Source organism: Cutaneotrichosporon cavernicola, assembly GCF_030864355.1.
Source record: "Cutaneotrichosporon cavernicola HIS019 DNA, chromosome: 2".
Taxonomy (NCBI): Eukaryota; Fungi; Basidiomycota; class Tremellomycetes; order Trichosporonales; family Trichosporonaceae; genus Cutaneotrichosporon; species Cutaneotrichosporon cavernicola.
The window spans coordinates 1,364,574-1,382,181 of record NC_083394.1 but is presented as its reverse complement, the minus strand read 5'-3'; the positions used below and the strand labels follow the sequence as shown (position 1 = coordinate 1,382,181).

Below are 17,608 nucleotides of genomic sequence, written 5' to 3'. Positions count from 1 at the left end.
ATGACGTTGAAAATAACGGTAACCACCGGTCCGGACCACGTGGGATACCAAAGGTTAGGGGATTATGCTTGAACGACCCGGTTTTGACGGAATGTATTACGCGGGAGTAAAAGGGGTAGAGGGTAGAGGCTGTGCGTTGATTACTTCATTCCCCTGTTATGGTAATGACGATTAAAATGATCTATTGTCTTGTACAAACACTCGATCATGGCCACTCACGACCCAACCACCTTACCACACTCATCCTCGTCTCCATCGACAACAAGTATGACCAGCACAGTCGGTGACGGTGACTCTTCGTCGCCGCTCATGACCAACCCCAACCTCAACCGTCTCAGCCACGCCACGAGCCGTCCCGACGTCCCTCGCGAGAGCTATACGTCGCGAACAATCCGGGCCGTCACGTCGGCCCTCAGTCCCGACAAAGCCTCGGACGAACTCGACAATCTCATCCTACGCAATACAGCACACAGGCGCCCCTCAGTCTCGGTCGACAAGGGAATCCTCTACCCGACCCTCGAGAACCACCCCGATCCAAACCCCTACCCTCTGCTAGTCCTCAACCTCGCTGCAATCAGCCACGTCTCGTCGTCAATCAGTAATGACGAATTACTCCAGGTCCTCATGGGCCGATTGGAACCTTGGGCTGGCGAGGAGGGAGAGGGTGCCTATTGCCTCATTGTCCTCGCAGCTGAGGGGGGAGGCAAACGTGCCCTCCCAGGCGTCGCATGGTGGTTATGGCATTGGAGCCGCATTCCCCGAAAGTAAACTTATCCCATTGTATAAAGCTGATGGGTGTCAGGTTTCGCAAAAACCTCAAACGACTATACATTGTCCATCCGTCTTCTCTGACTAGAGGTAAGAGTTGACCGCGTCGCGTTGAAGATTGACCATAAAGCCATTCTTCCCGTCATTCTGCCTCTCGCCTCACCAAAGTCGTATGGAAAAGTCCACACCGTACCCTCCTTACTGGCACTTACTCACTTTAATGTTCCGTTGCGCGGGATGGACCTCGCCCTCCAAACGTTGGGGGAGGAAGCGCGTATCCTTGCTGAGAATCCCAACGCTGCCCGCAGGTCTAGTGTCACCTCTTCCGCCGCCCCGTCCGAAGAGGCCGGCGCATGGGGTGCCTTCTCGGCATTAAGTGCCGCGCTCGGAACGGCGGCCAGCTGGCTTCACCCCAACGTGAGCGCGGCACTCAACGACAAGCCCGGCCAGGCGTATTGGGCGCGCGATATCGAGGTCATTGTCGCCGAGAACGGCGGCCACATCCCACGCGTTCTTGCCGTCATTGGTAAAGCTATTCTAGACTACAGTACTGCGACCCAAGGTATATTCCGCCGCTCGTCCAACTCGCCCCTCACTCCAATCCTCCAGAACCTAATGGACCTCCCTCTCGACCTACAGCCGCGCTTGGATTGGGCCGTCATAGCACAATCCGACCCTCTCCTCCCGCCCATCATGCTCAAGAAAGTCATCAGTACCCTCCGCTCCCCAGTGTTTGGACAGCACCTCTACCATATTATTAGAGACACGCGTTCGGTCGACGAGTGAGTCCGACTCTACTACTACCCTGGTTCTTCCATGTGCCCCGACCACTAACACTAGCATAACGTCCAAGCTCATTCCTGCCCTCTCTCCCGCCCGCGCCCAATTGATCGATGTTGTACTCCACCTCGCCCACCACCTCGTTCCGTACGAGGCCGCGACGCGTATGGGTAGCCGCCAACTCGCCCTCATGCTCGCACCACCACTCCTCTCTGGCCCCGACCCACGCGAAGACCTCGCACTACTCATGGAACCCGGGGTCATGGTGCCAGCTGGCCTCGCCGTCCCACTGCCACCCGCCGCGTCGACCGCCGACAAGCACTCGCGCAAGGACAGCTCGGACTCGCAGACATCCAAGACGTCGAAGCGTTCATCCAAGTCTGTCTCTGCGTCTGCGTCTGCGTCTGCCTCGCCAGAGACAATGCCCAACGCTCTCCCGGCGCAGGCGCCGCAGACACTCGTCGGTGTCCTTGAGATATGGATCAACAACTTTGCGGCCATGCACGGCAAGGACAAGTGCGAGTGCTCGCTGGTCGGTACCTCGGCTTTGGCTTTGCCCCTCTCTCCCGTGACCAGCCAGGCGCAGCACACACTGCCCAACGACCAGGGTGCGTCTGCGCGTGCGCCGGCTGTCGGAACCGCGTAGTCTTGAGTAGTCTTGAGCCTGGCTCTGTTGTCTGATCGTGTCTCACTGCTGTACCCTTGCTTGCGTCACTGTGCTGTTGTACAGTTAGATAAATATGGATAATGGCCAGTTTGTCAGTAACGTCTGGGTCACTTCAATGGTGCATCGTTCTAGCTTTGGACTGGCGCCTGGTCTATCGCCGGCGACTCCGGGAATCGGGGAAGGATAGGAGGTTGGTAGGAGTGGCTTAGTCGAGGAGGCACTTGTAGTTGACCGAGGCGCCAGTGTTGAGAATAAGCGCGACAATGAGGCCGTACAGACCGAGGACCTCGGCGAAAATGAGGATGAGAATCATGCCGACGTACAGGCGAGGCTGCTGGGCCGCTCCGCGCACACCGGCATCACCGACGATACCAATCGCAAAGCCGGCGGCGAGACCGGCCAGACCGACCGACAGGCCTGCGCCGAGCTGGATAAAGCCCGTGTAGAGGGGCATGGGCGAGGTGAGGCCGCCCGAGATGAGCACCGACACGACGAGGCCGTACTTTGTGTCAGATGTGTATTTAGACCACTCACAATGGCAATAATACCGGCCATGACGACGGGGATGACACACTTCATCATCATGTCGGGGCGGAGCACGGCCATTGCCGAGACGCCGACGCCAGACTTTGCCGTTCCGTAGCTGCGTCAAGTGGAGAGTGGACATGAGAGCAGGGAGTGGATCAAGGCAAGGGGAGTGGACATGAGAGTGGGGACCAGGATCAAGAGTGGAGGAGGTCAGCATCACACCATGTATCATCCCGCGACAAATGCACTCACGCAGCACCAATGCACGTCAGCGCAATGGCGGCGGTACAGCCCATCGCACCGAAGAACGGCGCGTACACGGGGCACAGGTCGGTGTCGATCTTGAGGGCCATGGTAGTGTCTGGTGTGAGTCTGGCTGGCTGGCTGGCCATGTCTGCACAATTCAGAGGTATTGGCAGCCCGACATACCTTTGTCCGTTGGGTTGACACTGGGGTGGATGGAGACGGAGTCGTGTCGAGTGTGTGTTGGTGACGGTGACGACGAGTGACGAGTGACTGAGTGGGGGTACCCTGGGCCTGGGTGACAGCACTCCACCCACCACCTTACGGCGCTTCGGCGAAATCAGCCGTGGCGGCATCTTCTTGAAGTGGAGGTGATCCACCCACTTTGATCTGTATTGCCACCCATCTGGTCAACTCACCAATGCAAGCCAGCGAGCGTAAACGTGCGCGCTCCAACTCGGACTCGCCCCCTCTCTCACCCCACTCCCCAACCCCACTAGACTACCATGAACGACCGACCAAGTTCCACCGCGCCCCATGCCTTGACGACACGTATCACTGCACTCTTCCGCCGTCATGTTGGCCTGAAGCGCAGAGTTTCGCATGTGTCGCCGACCTCGAAGCGCACCAGGACCGCATGCATCGATGGATGTGTCGCGTGCCAGTCCGCGACAAGCCGGGACGCATTGGCGAGGGCGCGACAGTGCTCGTGCCGCAACAGTTCTATCGAGTGAGGGGCCAAAAGTTCCGAGAGTGTGGGCGCGTATTCCCCAATGAAAGGTTGTTGGATTTGGTAAGCGAGGCACAGGACACGACACGCTGAACGTAGCATTATACCGAGACGCATGATCCTATTGCGAGGGAGAAGCTTGAGCGAGGAGAGAAGATTGTGCGTTGCCACCTTCCCCCACCTGACACCAGTTCGAATGCTTCCTCCCCCTGGACCAGTGCACAAAAGTCTGCCTAACGCCCAAGAAAAGGCGTCACCACCTAATCGACAAGCACGGTGCGTCTACCCGCCTGTAACGATCTAACTGCAGGATACCCCAACACATACTACTTTGGTATCACATGTCACGGCCTGAACCGCATCACGCGCGAGGACGGCCCGGCTGCGAGTCTCATCCGGCCTTTCCGCGCCGCAGAGCACGGACACGGCGCAACGCCCGGCAAGCACCATGCGCCGCCGCACCCGCCGAGCGAGGTGGATATGGAGGACCTCACGGCGCGCATGGGGGCGTTGGAGAGCAGCCTCGCGTTTGTGCCGCGTAATGTGAGGCGGGCTGCGGCGCGGCGCGAGACGCGGGGGGCGATGGTGGGGTAGGCGGGGGCGGTGGTGGGACAGGTGGGGGGCGATGGTGGATAGGCGTGTTCAAGTTGAAAAGTAGCAGGCAGACATGTGGGACGGCCGTGAGCGACTACGTGTGTCAATACCAGTCAGTCATTCATGTATCATTAGTTTATCATCACATTCTGATTGAGACATTAATGGCGCGTATGTTTGCCACACGCGACTGACATGAGTAATATGGCGAGCGCGAGCGTGAGGCCGACGCGTCGAGTGGCCACTCGAGATGACTTGTGGTTTACCCCGTGGGAGACATGTCGGATGGGCCCAAACGGGTATCCAAAGTCAGGCTGGTCATGACGAAATGGAGAGTTGTAACCCGAGCCGCAGCCAGAGCCAGGATCCAGGGGAAGGGGGAGGGCGGAGGCACAGGAACGAGCCGTCTGCCGATGACCTGTTGACCGCTTGGGTGTGCGCAGTCAATTAAGGTCCAGAAGCTGTGCAGGTTGGACCGACGACGACAGGCTTGCCCCACCCAGATTCAACTTTGATACGACTACAAAGTACGTCAGGAATCTGTCAGCGAACACGAAGAGACGAGATTCACATTACTCTATCAAGTGTTTGGCGTCAGACAGGGAAGAAAAGCACACGGTCCAACGCCAAAACGCCACAAAACGTCATTCGTCCCCCCCTGGATGGCATCCCTGAACAACACATCGGGTAGCCGGTGACGTCCTTTCCTCTTCCGGTAGAGTTAAAGGCTAAAGTGGCACAAGTCGCAATTAATCGGCACGGCACGTTTGGGTCTGAAACGCGTATCGCCGCTGCTCTCTCTGCTCCTCTCTGCTCTCTCCACTCACCCACTCAACCCGCCGTTCAATCAAAGTGGGCAGGCGTGACAGCGGGAAACAAGAGAGAGCAACACAAGACAGGTCAGATGTGTGCTCCAACTCCCAAGCTCCACCCACATACATATAAGGTGCATCTGTCCCATCTTGTCCTCTGCATTTGTCAACCATCTTGATCATGCTGTTCGCTACCCTAGTCTCTCTTTTCGCTGTTGGCGCCCTTGCCGACCTCAACGCCGGCGAGATTGCTGGTCTAGTTGAGAACTTTAAGAGTGAGTCTGACTAAGACGCGTCAGATGAGGTGTGGCGGTCGGCGCGTTCCCAGCGTTCCCAGCCGCCAGCCGCCACTAGTCACCTCCTACCTCGTCGCTAACCCCCAGACGCCGACCTCAGCTCCCTCGTCGGCGGCGACAACTTCAAGCCCGATGGTCTCCTCACCGGCAAGTTTGGCACTGTCGACTGGACTGTCGGTGCCAACCTGACCGCCAACGAGACGAGCGCCTTCCCCTCGTTCTTCGTCAACCCCAACGCCAACTCGACCACCTTTGCCAACGAGACCCAGCTCTACTCTGCCATCCTCGTCGATGCCGGTGTCGCCGGTTCCAACGACACCACCAACCAGACTCTCCACTGGCTCATCAACTCTATTCACGTAAACACCACTGGTGGCGCTCCCTATGCCCTGGCCTATGCCAACGGCACCACCATCACAGAGTACGCTGGTCCCAACCCGCCCCCCAACGTCGGCCCTCACCGTTACGTCCTTGGCCTGTTCCAGCAGCCGGCCGACTTTGCTGCGCCCACCGCATACAGCCAGAAGAACACCCCGGTCGGGACGTTCAACCTCGCCGAATACATTACTCAGAGCAAGCTCGGCCCCCTTGTTGCCGCAAACTACTTCACCGTCGCTAACGGCGCCATCCCAACCGACATTCCTCAGACTTCCGCCGTCGTATCGTCGACTATCTCGGGATACACTGGTGCGGCGGCTATCCCCACCGCCGCCGGAGCCGAGGGCGGCGGTGCCGGTGCTAACGGTACTGGCACGGCTAGTGGTGTTAACCCCTCGGACCCCGCCGCGTCGCCGACGGGGTCGGGAGCGCTCAACCTCGTCGCCCCCGGTGCTATCGTCGCTCTTGTTGCTGGCGCCGCTGCTCTTTTCTAAGCTAGCTCAATCCGTAGCATCTTTTCTTTGAGTAACTATTTTTCTACTTGGCTATAATTTCCCCGCACCTGCTTTCCTAGCGGGAGGCAGGGAGGCACAATGAATGCCATGCTTTTACCATTACCATCTTGTTGTGTACACCAGCGCTCGTCACATATCGTCTCATTGCAGTTCCTTGGGTGTGGGAACTTGGACGCGTCAGGCTCCGGTATTGAGTATGCCAAACAATGGAGTTGGTCAGGCTCACGAGATCACGAGTCACGAGATCACGAGACCACAGCCAACGTTCCGTGCCGGTATGTGGCACACTCCCAAGCACGGTGTGGACGCGTTGGACTCGGGCGCAATTACAAGACACCAAGCAGAGGCTAGATGTGTACACATCGTCTCTGGCTTGAAGAGTCGCCTGATGTGCATCTGCGAGTTTGAGTCTCCAACACGCCCTATCTACTTACGGCGTTTGCACCTACGATACGCACAGACGCTCCGCTTCCGGAATCTCTAGGCAGGAAAAAATGGCCGATCCGAATTCGGGCGCGTCTGCAACCCACCACTTGCATATGCATATGTATCCCCCGGTCCCGGTCGCCGACATGCATCATGGGTCGCTGGATTCTGTCTCGCCCGCGAGTCCCGAGCCCGAGTCAACGTCGTCTGCCTGAATGCTGCAACAACCATGCTGCCAACAAGGTGGAGGGGATTCGGAAACTCCATGCACCGTTTCAGTCATCTATCACAAGCCGGCGAGAACGGCTTGTGTGGCAGCGAGCAGCGAGCAGCGAGCAAAGCGTCGGGGCTGACCGACGCATGGCGTTACATAGCAGTAATGATCAGAGGCTGACAAGCGGACAAGCTGGCAATGTGGCTTTCAGCTTGCAGCTTGCAGCTTGCAGCTTGTCCTTTGTGCATTGGCTCGGGAAAGAACAAAAGACTTTTGAGGTTTGATTAGTTGGGTATGAGGTCATGTTGATTGGTGGATCTGAAATGCGAGTTTGGCCGGCCGCCACAAGCGGCATTAATTTTCCCTCCGTCCTAAGCGTACTCCACCCAAGCTTTAGTTAACCAGTAAGTACAGAGCAAACCAAATCAACCCACCCCAGCCCACCCAAGCCCCGCCTTCCCCCCCCCCCCGGGACCTACGCACACCTTCCCCCCCCCTGCAAGCCCTGCAACGCTCTAGCTACCAGCCAGACCTCTGACCTCGGCTCCATCGACATCACTCGCTCGCTCTCATCTACTCACCACTCTCCCTCCCCCGCCCTCCCGGCTCTTCCCCCAAAATGTCGCTCCTCCGCCTCGCTGCCACCCGCGCCGCCGCCCCCCGCCTCCTCACTCGCGCCGCGTCCACCTCGTCGGTCCATGTCGTGAACCAGAGCTCCAACTCGTCGGCCCCTCTCCTCGGCAACATTGAGGCGTCGTGGTCGTCGCTCCCGGCCGCGGAGCAGGCCGAGGTCTACCAGGCCCTCGAGGAGATCCAGAAGAAGGACTGGAAGGAGCTCACCGTTGACGAGAAGAAGGCTGGTGAGTTGCGACCGAGTCGAGCGAGATGCTGCAAGGAGGGCAAGGAGAAGCAGATTGCAGGCAGAGCTTGGAGTCATGTCATGAGGCATCAGAGCTTTGGCGAGCTTTGGCAGAGCTTGCACATCATGGATGCGCTGCGATGCTCTGAGGCTTTGAGACTTGGTGCCTACGAAGAAATGCCTCGTCGGCACTGTCCAACTGGCGACATTTCTTTTGGCGACCTCCAAGACCCACAAACCACAAGCCCCGGGTTGTGCCGGACCGCATATCATGACAGATTATCGTCCATCCTTGATCGCACATGATTCACTACGGCCCCCCAATGTCGGCCATGACATTTGAGCATACGTACTGGAATGCTTTGCTCTCACTGTCAACCCAAGTGGGCCTCGGCACCCAAACCAACCTCCACTTGACATTGAGGCGAGACGCCAGCCCCTGTGCCGTGTCGTCCATGCGTCCAATCCCCGTTAACCTTATACTCCTCCCAATCTCGCCGCCTCTCCACATACCTGCGCGATGCTTGGCTACATCTCGTGCTTTGCTACTCCCCTCCTCGCTTTCTGCTTGCTGCCTATGCGAGAATACCACTAACCCAAGCCTACTTCGTCTCGTTTGGCCCCCACGGACCCCGCGCCCCCATCCTTCCCCCCGGAGGTCAGATGAAGGTCTTTGCCGGCACCCTCGCTGGCGTTGCGCTCGCCGTCGGCATCTTCGCCGCCGTCCGCTCGCAGGCCCCCCCTCCCGTCAACACCTGGAACAAGGAGTACCAGGAGCAGTCGAACGCATACCTCAAGGAGCAGAAGTCGAACCCCATCGTGAGTCGAAAACAACAGTTGCAGCTGACAAGCAGTCTGGTATCTCGTCCGAGGGCTACAAGGGCAAGGGTATGGTTATGGTTTAAACGCGTCCGATACCGAAAGTCGGAAAAGGATGAATCGTATTTGCATAGCGGCGCCGATGCATTGCACGCGTTGCGTAGGGCGTGGGGGGTGGGGGTGGGAGGTGGGGAGTGGGGGGTGGGGGGATCGCGTGGGCTGAGCGTGTCGTGTTCGTGTTTGCGTGTGTGATGAGCGTGGTGTGGCGGCGATGTGCGCAACGGCATAGGACAGATCGAAGCGGAGATGCCGATGGCTGGGCCGTTGCGCCCGTGCCCTCGTGCCCGCGTTGGCCCACATGCAAGGTTCTGCATGATCTGTACGTGCATGTAGTCCGCAACCAGAGTGCAACCAGAGTGCAGCCAGGTTGCATCGACATCATGTCGCTTGCGTATCTCGGGCGCCAACCTGCCAATCACGGCCCATGACGAGGTGGGACGAGGTGGGCAGCCGAGGAACTGGTCGAACTGGTCTGCCTCCGCCGAGTCCACAAGAAATCCGCCATCGAGGTCAACAGCCCTAGTGGCTAGTGGGACATGCCGGTGTGATGCAACGGATTCGGACATGCCCAGTGCAATGCAACGGATCCGTATCCCCGAAACGCCTTTCGTGTACTTTATGTACGTATCAACTCGATGGCAAGGCGCAATGTCCGGCCCGGCTTTGGGACCTGGGCACCGAGATAGACGGTCAGAGCCTGGCCCAGGCCCAACACATCCATTATATAGAGCGCCTCTACATCAGGCCTGACACATCCATCATATAGCGCGCCTCTACATCGCTTGCTATCTCTTCCTTCTGCTCTACCGTCGACAAGTTCAAGATCAAGTGCAAGACCAAGATCAAGATGACGCCGAGTTAGTGTGGGGCCCGGTGGAGGTCGGCCACTCCTCCCCCTAACCTCCTCCCTCCTCCCTCCTCCCCTCCTTCCCTCCTCCCCTCCTCCCCTCACCCTCCCCCCTCTTCCCCTCACCCTCCCCCCTCTTACCCCCCCCCCCCCCCCCCCCCCCCCCCCCCCCCTAACCCCAGCCCCAACCTCCTCCCTCTTCGCGCTATCCAACCGCACGATCCTAGTCACCGGCGGTGTGCGCGGCCTCGGCCTCAGCATCGCCGTCTCCCTTCTGGAAAGCGGCGCAGACGTCGTCGTCTTCGACCTTATCTCCCCCGACCACCCCGACTCTGTATCCGACTGGACCGCCGCGCAAGCTACCGCCGCTGCTCACCACGCCAAGCTCTCCTGGATCAGCCTGGACGTGACTGACGCTGACGCCGTCGCCTCTGCCGTCGACGCTGCCTTCTCCTCTGCCCGCCCCACCCACCCTGTCAAGGGTCTCTTCAACTCTGCCGGTATCCAATTCTTGAAGCCCGCCACCGAAATTGCCCCCTCCATGTGGCGCAAGGTAGTCGACATCAACTTGACCGGCTCATTCCTGATGAGTGCGGCCTTTGCACGCTCCTTCACTGGGCAGGGCGGATCAGTCGTGCTCGTGGCCAGCATGAGTGGCCGCGTAGCCAATAAGGGCCTAGACTGTGCAGCGTATAATGCGTCCAAGGCCGGAGTTGTCCAGTTGGCCCGAAACCTCGCCATGGAGTGGGGAGACAAAATCCGGGTCAATGTCAGTTTTATGCAAGGGCAAGCTGATAAATAGACTCTGTCGCCGGGGTATATCCGCACAGCGTTGACTGATGCTCTGCTCCAGCAGGAACCAGAGTACGAAAAGACTTGGCTGGACGGTTCGTTGTTGGGCCGCCTTAGTACCGTTGACGAGTTCCGTGGTGAGTCGGCAGGACGAGTACGAGTTGACCCCAGGCCCTGCCATCTTCTTGCTTTCAGACGCGTCGAGCTTCATGACGGGGGCGGATCTTGTGGTGGATGGTGGGCATACTGCCGTTTAGACGAGCTGGAGCGCGATGTAAATGGTGACATGAGGACCTAGTTTGTCGAGACGCGAGTACTGAGGGTCAGACCACGCGTACCCGCCGTCCGCTATCAGCATCTCGGCTCCGCCGTCAACCTCTACCTACAGCCTCTTCCTCCGTGTGAAGTGTGATGCATGTCTATGATTACGCGCGAAGGGTGATGCATGTCTATGATTACGCGCCGACCTTGCGGACGTCGGGTGGGACGACCTGGTTCTTGGCGTCCTCCAGAGTGAGGCTCTGGAGCCGCTCGAGCGTCTTGCGCGCCTTGCGCTCCTTGCGTGCCCGCTTGGCCTCGAGCTTGATCCCCTTGTCGCCCGCAACCCACTGGCCGTCCTTGAACACCCGCCCAGCCGCAGCGTGGTGCTTGACCTCGCGGCGCGCCAGACGGATCTCCTCGTCGAACGCCCGGCCCGCAACCTCACCCACCTCGTTCTCGGTACGCGGCCGGATCTGCACGCCAGCGAGGTTGATGAGGTCGTTGCTCAGCAGCTCAGACAGACCCTTGTCCTTGCCAGAAGCCACCCACGCATCCACAGCCGCCTTGACGGCAACAGCGCGCGCTTCGGCCTCGGCAGTCCGGCGTGCCGTCCATCCACTCTGCTTCTTCGCCCTGGAGAAGCGCGGCGACAGCTCCTCGGAAAGGTACAGTGGCATCGCAGCCTGCAGTGCCCCCTGTGCCCGGGCGTTGGGCTGGAAGATGTACTTGTTCGCCCAGGTCTGGTCAGACGGTGCGGGCGCGCGCAGCGAGTTTGGCACAAGGGTGGCAGGCACGTCGGTCGGCGCAGCGAGCTTGAGCGTCGTGCGCATAGCCACACTCTTGGGAGTGTCCTGCGCGGTGGGGGCCTCTGGCTTGGAAGCCTCAACCACAGGCCAGGGAATGCGGAGCTGGCCCTTGAGCTTGTCGACAGGGTTGGCGGTCGGCGCGCTCGTCTTGGCCGCAAAACGCTCCCAAACGAACCGGTTGGTGGCGCGGTCAAACACTGGCGGCGAAGTGCTGACACGCGTAGCAAACACGCTCTCAGCTCCAGCCTCCTCGACACACAGCTGTACATTCGAGTACTGGACCGGACGCTGGGTTGCGACCCAGTTCTTCTGCTCCGTCCACTCCTTCTGCGTCTCGGGCGAGAGGCTATCAAAGTCGGCCGGCAGCGGCCGGGGAGAGTTGGCACGCCTGTTCGTCAGGCCCTCGAGATAGACACGGTTCGTCGTCTTGTCGACATCCGCCACCGTGTACACCTTGTATCCCGAAATGAGGCCTGCATCCGCATCGTTGAATTTGTCTTTTGGCGCGCCGACAGTCATCCGCACACGGTCACCCTTGATAATGTTGAAGCGCGGAATACGGTCCTTAAGGTGCACAAAGCCTCGTCCCTTGAACTTGGGCACACGGCCTTGTGTCCTGTTTGTCAGCACATTGGGGAGAGATGGTGGTACTCACTTGTGCACAAACTTGTTGGACGGCTTGGACGTCAGGTGCGAGAGCGCGACTGTTGTTAGCTCGCTTGGATGCCATGAGCTTACCCTTGCGCGCGCGCTCGAGGTTGACGGTCCGTACGCCTGTTGACATGATGCTGGTCGATGTGTCTGGGCGATGCCGATGCCGATGCCGGAGTCTGGACTTTTGAGGTCTCTCGACATTGTCGGGCGGAGGTCACGGGGACGGGAGTGATACGAAAACGTCCGAAACGACCCGTCATTATTCAGACGGAGATTGAGATATCTCCATTGGGCCCCTCGCGTGACGCGTCAGGACGATCTCACCTTCCCCCCCTGGTGTGACACTCGTGCCCTGGAACTCCTCTTGACTTTGTAGGCGAGACATTACTCCTCCCCTTCCCCCCTCCCCATCTTTCCCGCTCTTCACCACCTCCTTCTCTCTTCTTCACAACTCACCATGCCTCCAGCACCTCCATTGACTCCACCACCGCCTGGGCGCGAGATGCAAACGACGTTTGTCGACCTCATCCGCGCCGGTGACTACGCCGTCGCCTCCTCCACATGCCGGCTCAAGACATCTCAGGGAGGGATCGACGCTGATGTCGTCGTACTTTGCCGTGGATCGCAAACCATCAAAGAATCAGCGTAAACAGAATAATTGTTGCAACTGACAACAGCGTATTGATCGTGGTGGGCTCGCCGCCCCGTATCTTACATGTTCTCCCCATCAATCCGTTGTTAGCAGTGGCGCTGGAACAGGCGCCGCCCTCGCCCTCCACAAGCTTCTTCGCCCAGAGCTCCAAAGCTCGTCAGTCAACTTATATGTGTATGAGCTGACAACAGGGCTCGGAATATCGATCACGGGCACCCCGGTATCGCTGGCTGGCCCACCGGTGCCGCAGACGGTCGAGCTCCAGTTCCCGGCGGGGGACACGCTGCGCGTCCACGCGCTCGTAAAGCAGATCCGGAAGGCTATCAGCACGTCCTGTGAGCTCGCCAAACCTCGACTGAGCTGACACCAGACTACTCGTCGTCGTCGTATGGCTGGCTCGCGTATTATCCCGTCACTGCGCCGGGATCACCGTCCGAGTATCGCAATAGCATACCCGCATCAGACGACCAGTCTGAGGGGACAGAGGGGGAAACCTTGGTTGGGAGCGAGACTCGCGCAAAGGCAGAACCAGCTTCAGAGGGCGAGACCGAGGGCGAGGAGGGGTCTGAACCCAAGGAAGGCGAGACGGAGCAGTATCCCAACCCCTACGTGGAGGGCTTCTCTCGACCAGGTTTCCTCCGCAAGCGTCTCTTCAGCCGCCAGGACAAGTGGTCGACACGGAAACCTGTCAGGTGAGCTTTGAGCCAATGAACCAGCTGACAACAGCATCCGCATCGTCACGTACAACGTCAACGATCGCGTTCCGCCTCCAGGGACGAAGGAGCTCGCCCCGATTCTCGGGTACGGCGAAGAGGACATCCTCGTCGTCGGCCTCCAAGAAGCCGACCTCCGGAGCCAGTCGCTTCTCGTCTCACAAGGAGACGAGCGAGCCAACGCATGGGAGGTCGCCATCTTCGAGGGTCTGCGTGAGAAGGAGGACGCGTATGAGAGGGTGAGTTGTCGATTGTCTTGCGCTAATCAGAAAGGTCGCCGTGATGCAGTATGTCGGCGTCATCCTACTCGTGTTCGCCAAGACCCCGATCCGGCCACATGTGCGCATGGTGCAGACTGCCGCGCGGGGGATCGGGCTCTGGGGCTTTGGAGTGAGTGCAACTGACCGGGCCGGAAACCTGCAGCTGACAGACAGGGCAACAAGGCCGGCGTGGCATTGCGCATGAAGGTCTTCGACACAACTGTCTGCTTTGTCAACTCTCGTCAGTTTCTTTGAGACGCAACGGTAACTGACAGCAGATCTCGCTGCGTTCGCGTCTCAGATCTCCCGCCGGCGGCTAGATTACCAGGCCTTGCGGACGACATTGACGTTTGACTTGATGACGGGACTACACCCTCCAACAGAGGCTTACTACCCCGACAACGGGCAGCTGGCAGTAGACGACGCTGATGTCTTGGTAAGCCTTCCAGCGACCGTTACTGATCGCAGTTCTGGTTCGGCGATTTGAACTACCGCATCGAGCTCGAGCCCAAAGAAATACACGCCCTCCTCGAATCGCGCCAGTACGAGACGCTGCTTTCCGCAGACCAGTTGAAGACGGACATGGAGGACGGGCACTCGTTTGTCGGCTTCTCCGAACCAACCATTACCTTCAAACCGTCGTTCAAATATGTGCACGGCTCGGTGACGTTTGACCCGAAGCGCGCACCGGCCTATTGCGACCGCGTGCTGTACATTGCGCGCAACGACGAGGTAACGCCAAACCGGTACGCATGTCACGACATCCTGTGGTCCGACCACCTGCCCGTGACCGCGACATTCTCGCTGGCGGCTCGGATCGTCGACGAGACGAAGCGCACCGAGGAACTCCTCAGGTGCCAGAGCGAGCTCGACCGCCTCGATGAGATATACCGCCCCAGCTTAACAGTCGACGTCAAGGATGTCGAGTTTGGTGATATTCTCTACCGTCGCCCCGTCGTGCGGGAAATCACGCTGCGCAACACGGGCCGCGTACCGGCCGGCTTCTCGTTCCGTGAGCCTGCGCCAGGCAAGCCCATCTGCATGCCGTGGTACTGGCCGTTCCCGGCGGCAGGCGTCGTCCCGGCCGGCGAGGAGGTCGTGCTCACGCTCACGGCGTGTGTTGACGAGACGTTATCAGCGGACCTGACCTGCGGAGGGGAGATGAATGGTGAGCTCAAGCGTTCCGAGGTAGCTGACAGCAGACGTCCTTGTCTTACAGGTCCAGGGCGGCAAGGACTCGCTCATCACCGTCCATGGCTCATTCGTTCCCACCATCGTCGGCCTCCCGCTCGATGTTGTTCCTCAGCTCTCGGACGTGATCCGCAACGTGCCACTAGCGGAGCGCAAGGTTCTCCTTGTGGACTCGGATGAGTGGGCCGAGGCCGAGAAGACTCACGAGTTCCTTTCTGCGGCGTTGGAGTCGGATGCCGTTGAGGAGGGCGAGTCCATACCTGTCGGCGGTGGGGAGCAGACGCCGGAGACAGAGGTCGAATCATCCAAGGCCGACGAGTCTGAGTCGGAACCAAAGTCGTCCGCTGTGGATACCGCGAGCGCAGTTGCGTCGGACGGCAAGGCGCTGGACGCCGATGCCGCAACCGACGCAGATGAGGCGGTCGCCCAATTAGCCCTAGACACCACCATCTCCGGGCCACGCACTCCCCCCCCACCTGTCTCGGCTTCCTCCCCCTCCCCCAACGCCAGCGGCGCCTCTAGCCTCTCTCCGACCAGGCCACGCCCCAAGCGCGGGTGCTCGGGCATCACCAGGCCGCCACGCGAGGTATGGCGCCTCCTCGAACGCCTGATGGAGGACGCTATGGGCGTCGAACGCCTCTGGACTACAGCCCCAGACTACTCCGCCGTCCTGGCAGTGATTGACGTGAGTCTGCTTCTCATAGTGCTTGAAAGCTTACGCCAGGCCCTAGACACAGGCGCCCCCCTCCCAGACGACATGCACGCCATCGCCAACGCCCTCCTACACATCCTGTATGCGCTCCCTGTACCCCTCGTGTCCGAGACCGAGAAGTGGGCGTGTCGCCTGATCATGAGCCGTGACGACGCATACGCAGTCGTCGAGTCGATCCAGGGCGTGCATGCCAACGTGCTCATTGGGCTCATGAGTGTTGCACGACTGTGTGGCGGCGACGGCGTGGACAAGGACTCTGGTGAGTGGCGTGCAATTCTGATCTGACACCAGTCCTCGCACTCGCGACAGCGATCTTCGGGGGGCCGGTGCGGTACCGCGAGGGTCTGGTATTGGGTCTCCTCGAAGGATGAGTGTATTTATAGCCTACGCCTACTGTACTCGTTCATGCACATACAGTACTGTAGCAACAAAATATGCGCAATTCAAGAACATTACATAGGTACTGGTCTACGGATCTAGGTTCTAGCGGAATTTCTGTCGATATCGCCGTCGACGTTCTTGCCGAATTTCTGTCGATATCGCCGTCCAGCTCTCTTCGGCCTACTTGGTTGGGAAGAACAGGGCGGGGACACCGCCAATGAAAGCCATGACGCCGGTATAGATGAGCAGGCCGCCGTAGTTTGTGGCGCCGTAAGCACCTTTTCCCCCGATAGGGCCCTTGGAGAGGAGGGCAGTGGAAATAGGGCCCGAGGTGAGGTTTCCGACCCCCTTGAGGACGGTGAAGAATGAGAAAGAAAAGGTCGGGAGGGTAGGGTCGTCCTCTTGTTGTCAGCCTTAATTTTCTTCTCCAAGACTTACTGCTGATAATAGTGATCATCTTGCTCCACGTCCCGACCATGCTTAGGGCCGTCACGCCCCAAACGACACTAAACCCCACTAAGCCTTGGCTAGTCCCCAGTCCCCACAGAGCGAGACAGGCAAAGCTCGCGAGAATGCAGCTTAGCGTAACCACAATCCGCGTTGGCAGGCGATCACTCAAATACCCCGTAATTGTGTTTCCCAGAACGCTGGCCGCGTTCATGATAGCCACCAACGCAGTCCCGTCCGGCGAATGCGCATGGATCGCCTCGGCGTAACTCGGCATCCAAAGCGATGGGAGAAAGTTGCCCATGCTGGTACTGAGGATGATTGCTGTGGCGAGCCAAATACTGCGATGTTTCCAAAACGACCAGTCGGTGTTGCGGTCCTTTTTCAAAGTTGCCTTGATCGATCGCCGGGGGACGGGGATACGGCGCTTGACGAAATAGAGAGCGATGGAATTAACCACTGCAAAGGCCAAGCCAATACTGATCATGGTCGCCTTGTATCCGAACCGATGGAGGAGAGCCGTCGTCACAAAAGGAAATATCGTTCCTCCAACTCCGGTGCCGCCAAACATGATACCGGTGGCCAAGCCGCGCCTGGCGTGGAACCACTCATAAATCATCGTCGCACACGGAAGGTAAAGCGCGCCGGCAAACGGATACAGCACGCCCAACGTGACGATAAGCTGTCCTGCCGAAGTCACGAATGCCGACGATACCAGCCCGACAGAAGCGACCGCCATGCCGACGACCTGCATGTGTTTCGTGTATTGCGGAAACATTGTAAACAATCTAGGAGTCAGTTTGTTTGGTCACACAAACTCACGGCCCAATCGCGGCAGTCATGTACATTGCGCCAGTCATCAATGTCGCCGCTACAGTCAAAGTACTTTCTTGACCGGGAAACATGTCGCGCGCCCAGAACTCATGTAGGACTCCCACACTCCACGGCAAGCCCCACACGAACAGCTCGATAACCGTCCCGGCCACCAGGAACGACCAGGCATATCCCGTGTCGGGGGGATGGAGTGCTGCGACCTCGACCTCGCCTCTAACATCCGAGGCCGACCCCTCTGGGTCTGGGGAGGGGGGGAGGGAGCCCACCTCGGCCTCCTCGTCGAATACAGCGTCCAGGTCGGTCATGCTGCCCCATCTTGAGGGGGCGGCCGAGGTGGTCGTGGATGCGGGAAGGGAGGGGAGGGGCACG

General features: G+C 59.2%; 9 protein-coding genes across 9 annotated transcripts; 6 read left to right on the top strand and 3 right to left on the bottom strand.

Annotated features, from left to right (window-relative positions):
• Window positions 1–207: 207 nt before the first annotated feature.
• On the top strand, window positions 208–2,194 carry CcaverHIS019_0205430 (uncharacterized protein; the record flags this gene model as incomplete). Its single annotated transcript, XM_060597565.1, has 4 exons — window positions 208–764; window positions 803–858; window positions 899–1,550; window positions 1,609–2,194. The coding sequence occupies 4 exons, from the start codon at window positions 208–210 to the stop codon at window positions 2,192–2,194; spliced, it is 1,851 nt and encodes a 616-aa protein (XP_060454447.1).
• A 226-nt stretch (window positions 2,195–2,420) lies between these two features.
• CcaverHIS019_0205420 (uncharacterized protein) lies at window positions 2,421–3,342 on the bottom strand (the record flags this gene model as incomplete). The annotated part of the gene is made up of 5 exons (XM_060597564.1): window positions 2,421–2,717; window positions 2,750–2,858; window positions 2,996–3,104; window positions 3,173–3,280; window positions 3,312–3,342. 5 exons carry the CDS (start codon window positions 3,340–3,342, stop codon window positions 2,421–2,423), a joined length of 654 nt encoding a protein of 217 aa, XP_060454446.1.
• Window positions 3,343–3,407: 65 nt separating this feature from the next.
• CcaverHIS019_0205410 (uncharacterized protein) lies at window positions 3,408–4,310 on the top strand (the record flags this gene model as incomplete). The annotated part of the gene is made up of 5 exons (XM_060597563.1): window positions 3,408–3,429; window positions 3,487–3,716; window positions 3,816–3,875; window positions 3,908–3,992; window positions 4,027–4,310. 5 exons carry the CDS (start codon window positions 3,408–3,410, stop codon window positions 4,308–4,310), a joined length of 681 nt encoding a protein of 226 aa, XP_060454445.1.
• A 993-nt stretch (window positions 4,311–5,303) lies between these two features.
• On the top strand, window positions 5,304–6,290 carry CcaverHIS019_0205400 (uncharacterized protein; the record flags this gene model as incomplete). The annotated part of the gene is made up of 2 exons (XM_060597562.1): window positions 5,304–5,397; window positions 5,506–6,290. The coding sequence occupies 2 exons, from the start codon at window positions 5,304–5,306 to the stop codon at window positions 6,288–6,290; spliced, it is 879 nt and encodes a 292-aa protein (XP_060454444.1).
• Window positions 6,291–7,570: 1,280 nt separating this feature from the next.
• Window positions 7,571–8,715, top strand: cox5 (uncharacterized protein; the record flags this gene model as incomplete). Its single annotated transcript, XM_060597561.1, has 3 exons — window positions 7,571–7,811; window positions 8,412–8,629; window positions 8,665–8,715. 3 exons carry the CDS (start codon window positions 7,571–7,573, stop codon window positions 8,713–8,715), a joined length of 510 nt encoding a protein of 169 aa, XP_060454443.1.
• Window positions 8,716–9,536: 821 nt separating this feature from the next.
• Window positions 9,537–10,585, top strand: CcaverHIS019_0205380 (uncharacterized protein; the record flags this gene model as incomplete). The annotated part of the gene is made up of 4 exons (XM_060597560.1): window positions 9,537–9,546; window positions 9,719–10,305; window positions 10,339–10,465; window positions 10,500–10,585. The coding sequence occupies 4 exons, from the start codon at window positions 9,537–9,539 to the stop codon at window positions 10,583–10,585; spliced, it is 810 nt and encodes a 269-aa protein (XP_060454442.1).
• A 198-nt stretch (window positions 10,586–10,783) lies between these two features.
• CcaverHIS019_0205370 (uncharacterized protein) lies at window positions 10,784–12,179 on the bottom strand (the record flags this gene model as incomplete). Its single annotated transcript, XM_060597559.1, has 3 exons — window positions 10,784–12,011; window positions 12,051–12,099; window positions 12,134–12,179. 3 exons carry the CDS (start codon window positions 12,177–12,179, stop codon window positions 10,784–10,786), a joined length of 1,323 nt encoding a protein of 440 aa, XP_060454441.1.
• Window positions 12,180–12,506: 327 nt separating this feature from the next.
• On the top strand, window positions 12,507–15,948 carry CcaverHIS019_0205360 (uncharacterized protein; the record flags this gene model as incomplete). The annotated part of the gene is made up of 12 exons (XM_060597558.1): window positions 12,507–12,694; window positions 12,727–12,857; window positions 12,893–13,036; window positions 13,072–13,393; window positions 13,428–13,653; window positions 13,688–13,804; window positions 13,849–13,915; window positions 13,953–14,110; window positions 14,143–14,842; window positions 14,877–15,550; window positions 15,590–15,836; window positions 15,869–15,948. The coding sequence occupies 12 exons, from the start codon at window positions 12,507–12,509 to the stop codon at window positions 15,946–15,948; spliced, it is 3,054 nt and encodes a 1,017-aa protein (XP_060454440.1).
• A 190-nt stretch (window positions 15,949–16,138) lies between these two features.
• On the bottom strand, window positions 16,139–17,544 carry CcaverHIS019_0205350 (uncharacterized protein; the record flags this gene model as incomplete). Its single annotated transcript, XM_060597557.1, has 3 exons — window positions 16,139–16,359; window positions 16,397–17,193; window positions 17,228–17,544. The coding sequence occupies 3 exons, from the start codon at window positions 17,542–17,544 to the stop codon at window positions 16,139–16,141; spliced, it is 1,335 nt and encodes a 444-aa protein (XP_060454439.1).
• Between the last annotated feature and the right edge of the window lie 64 nt (window positions 17,545–17,608).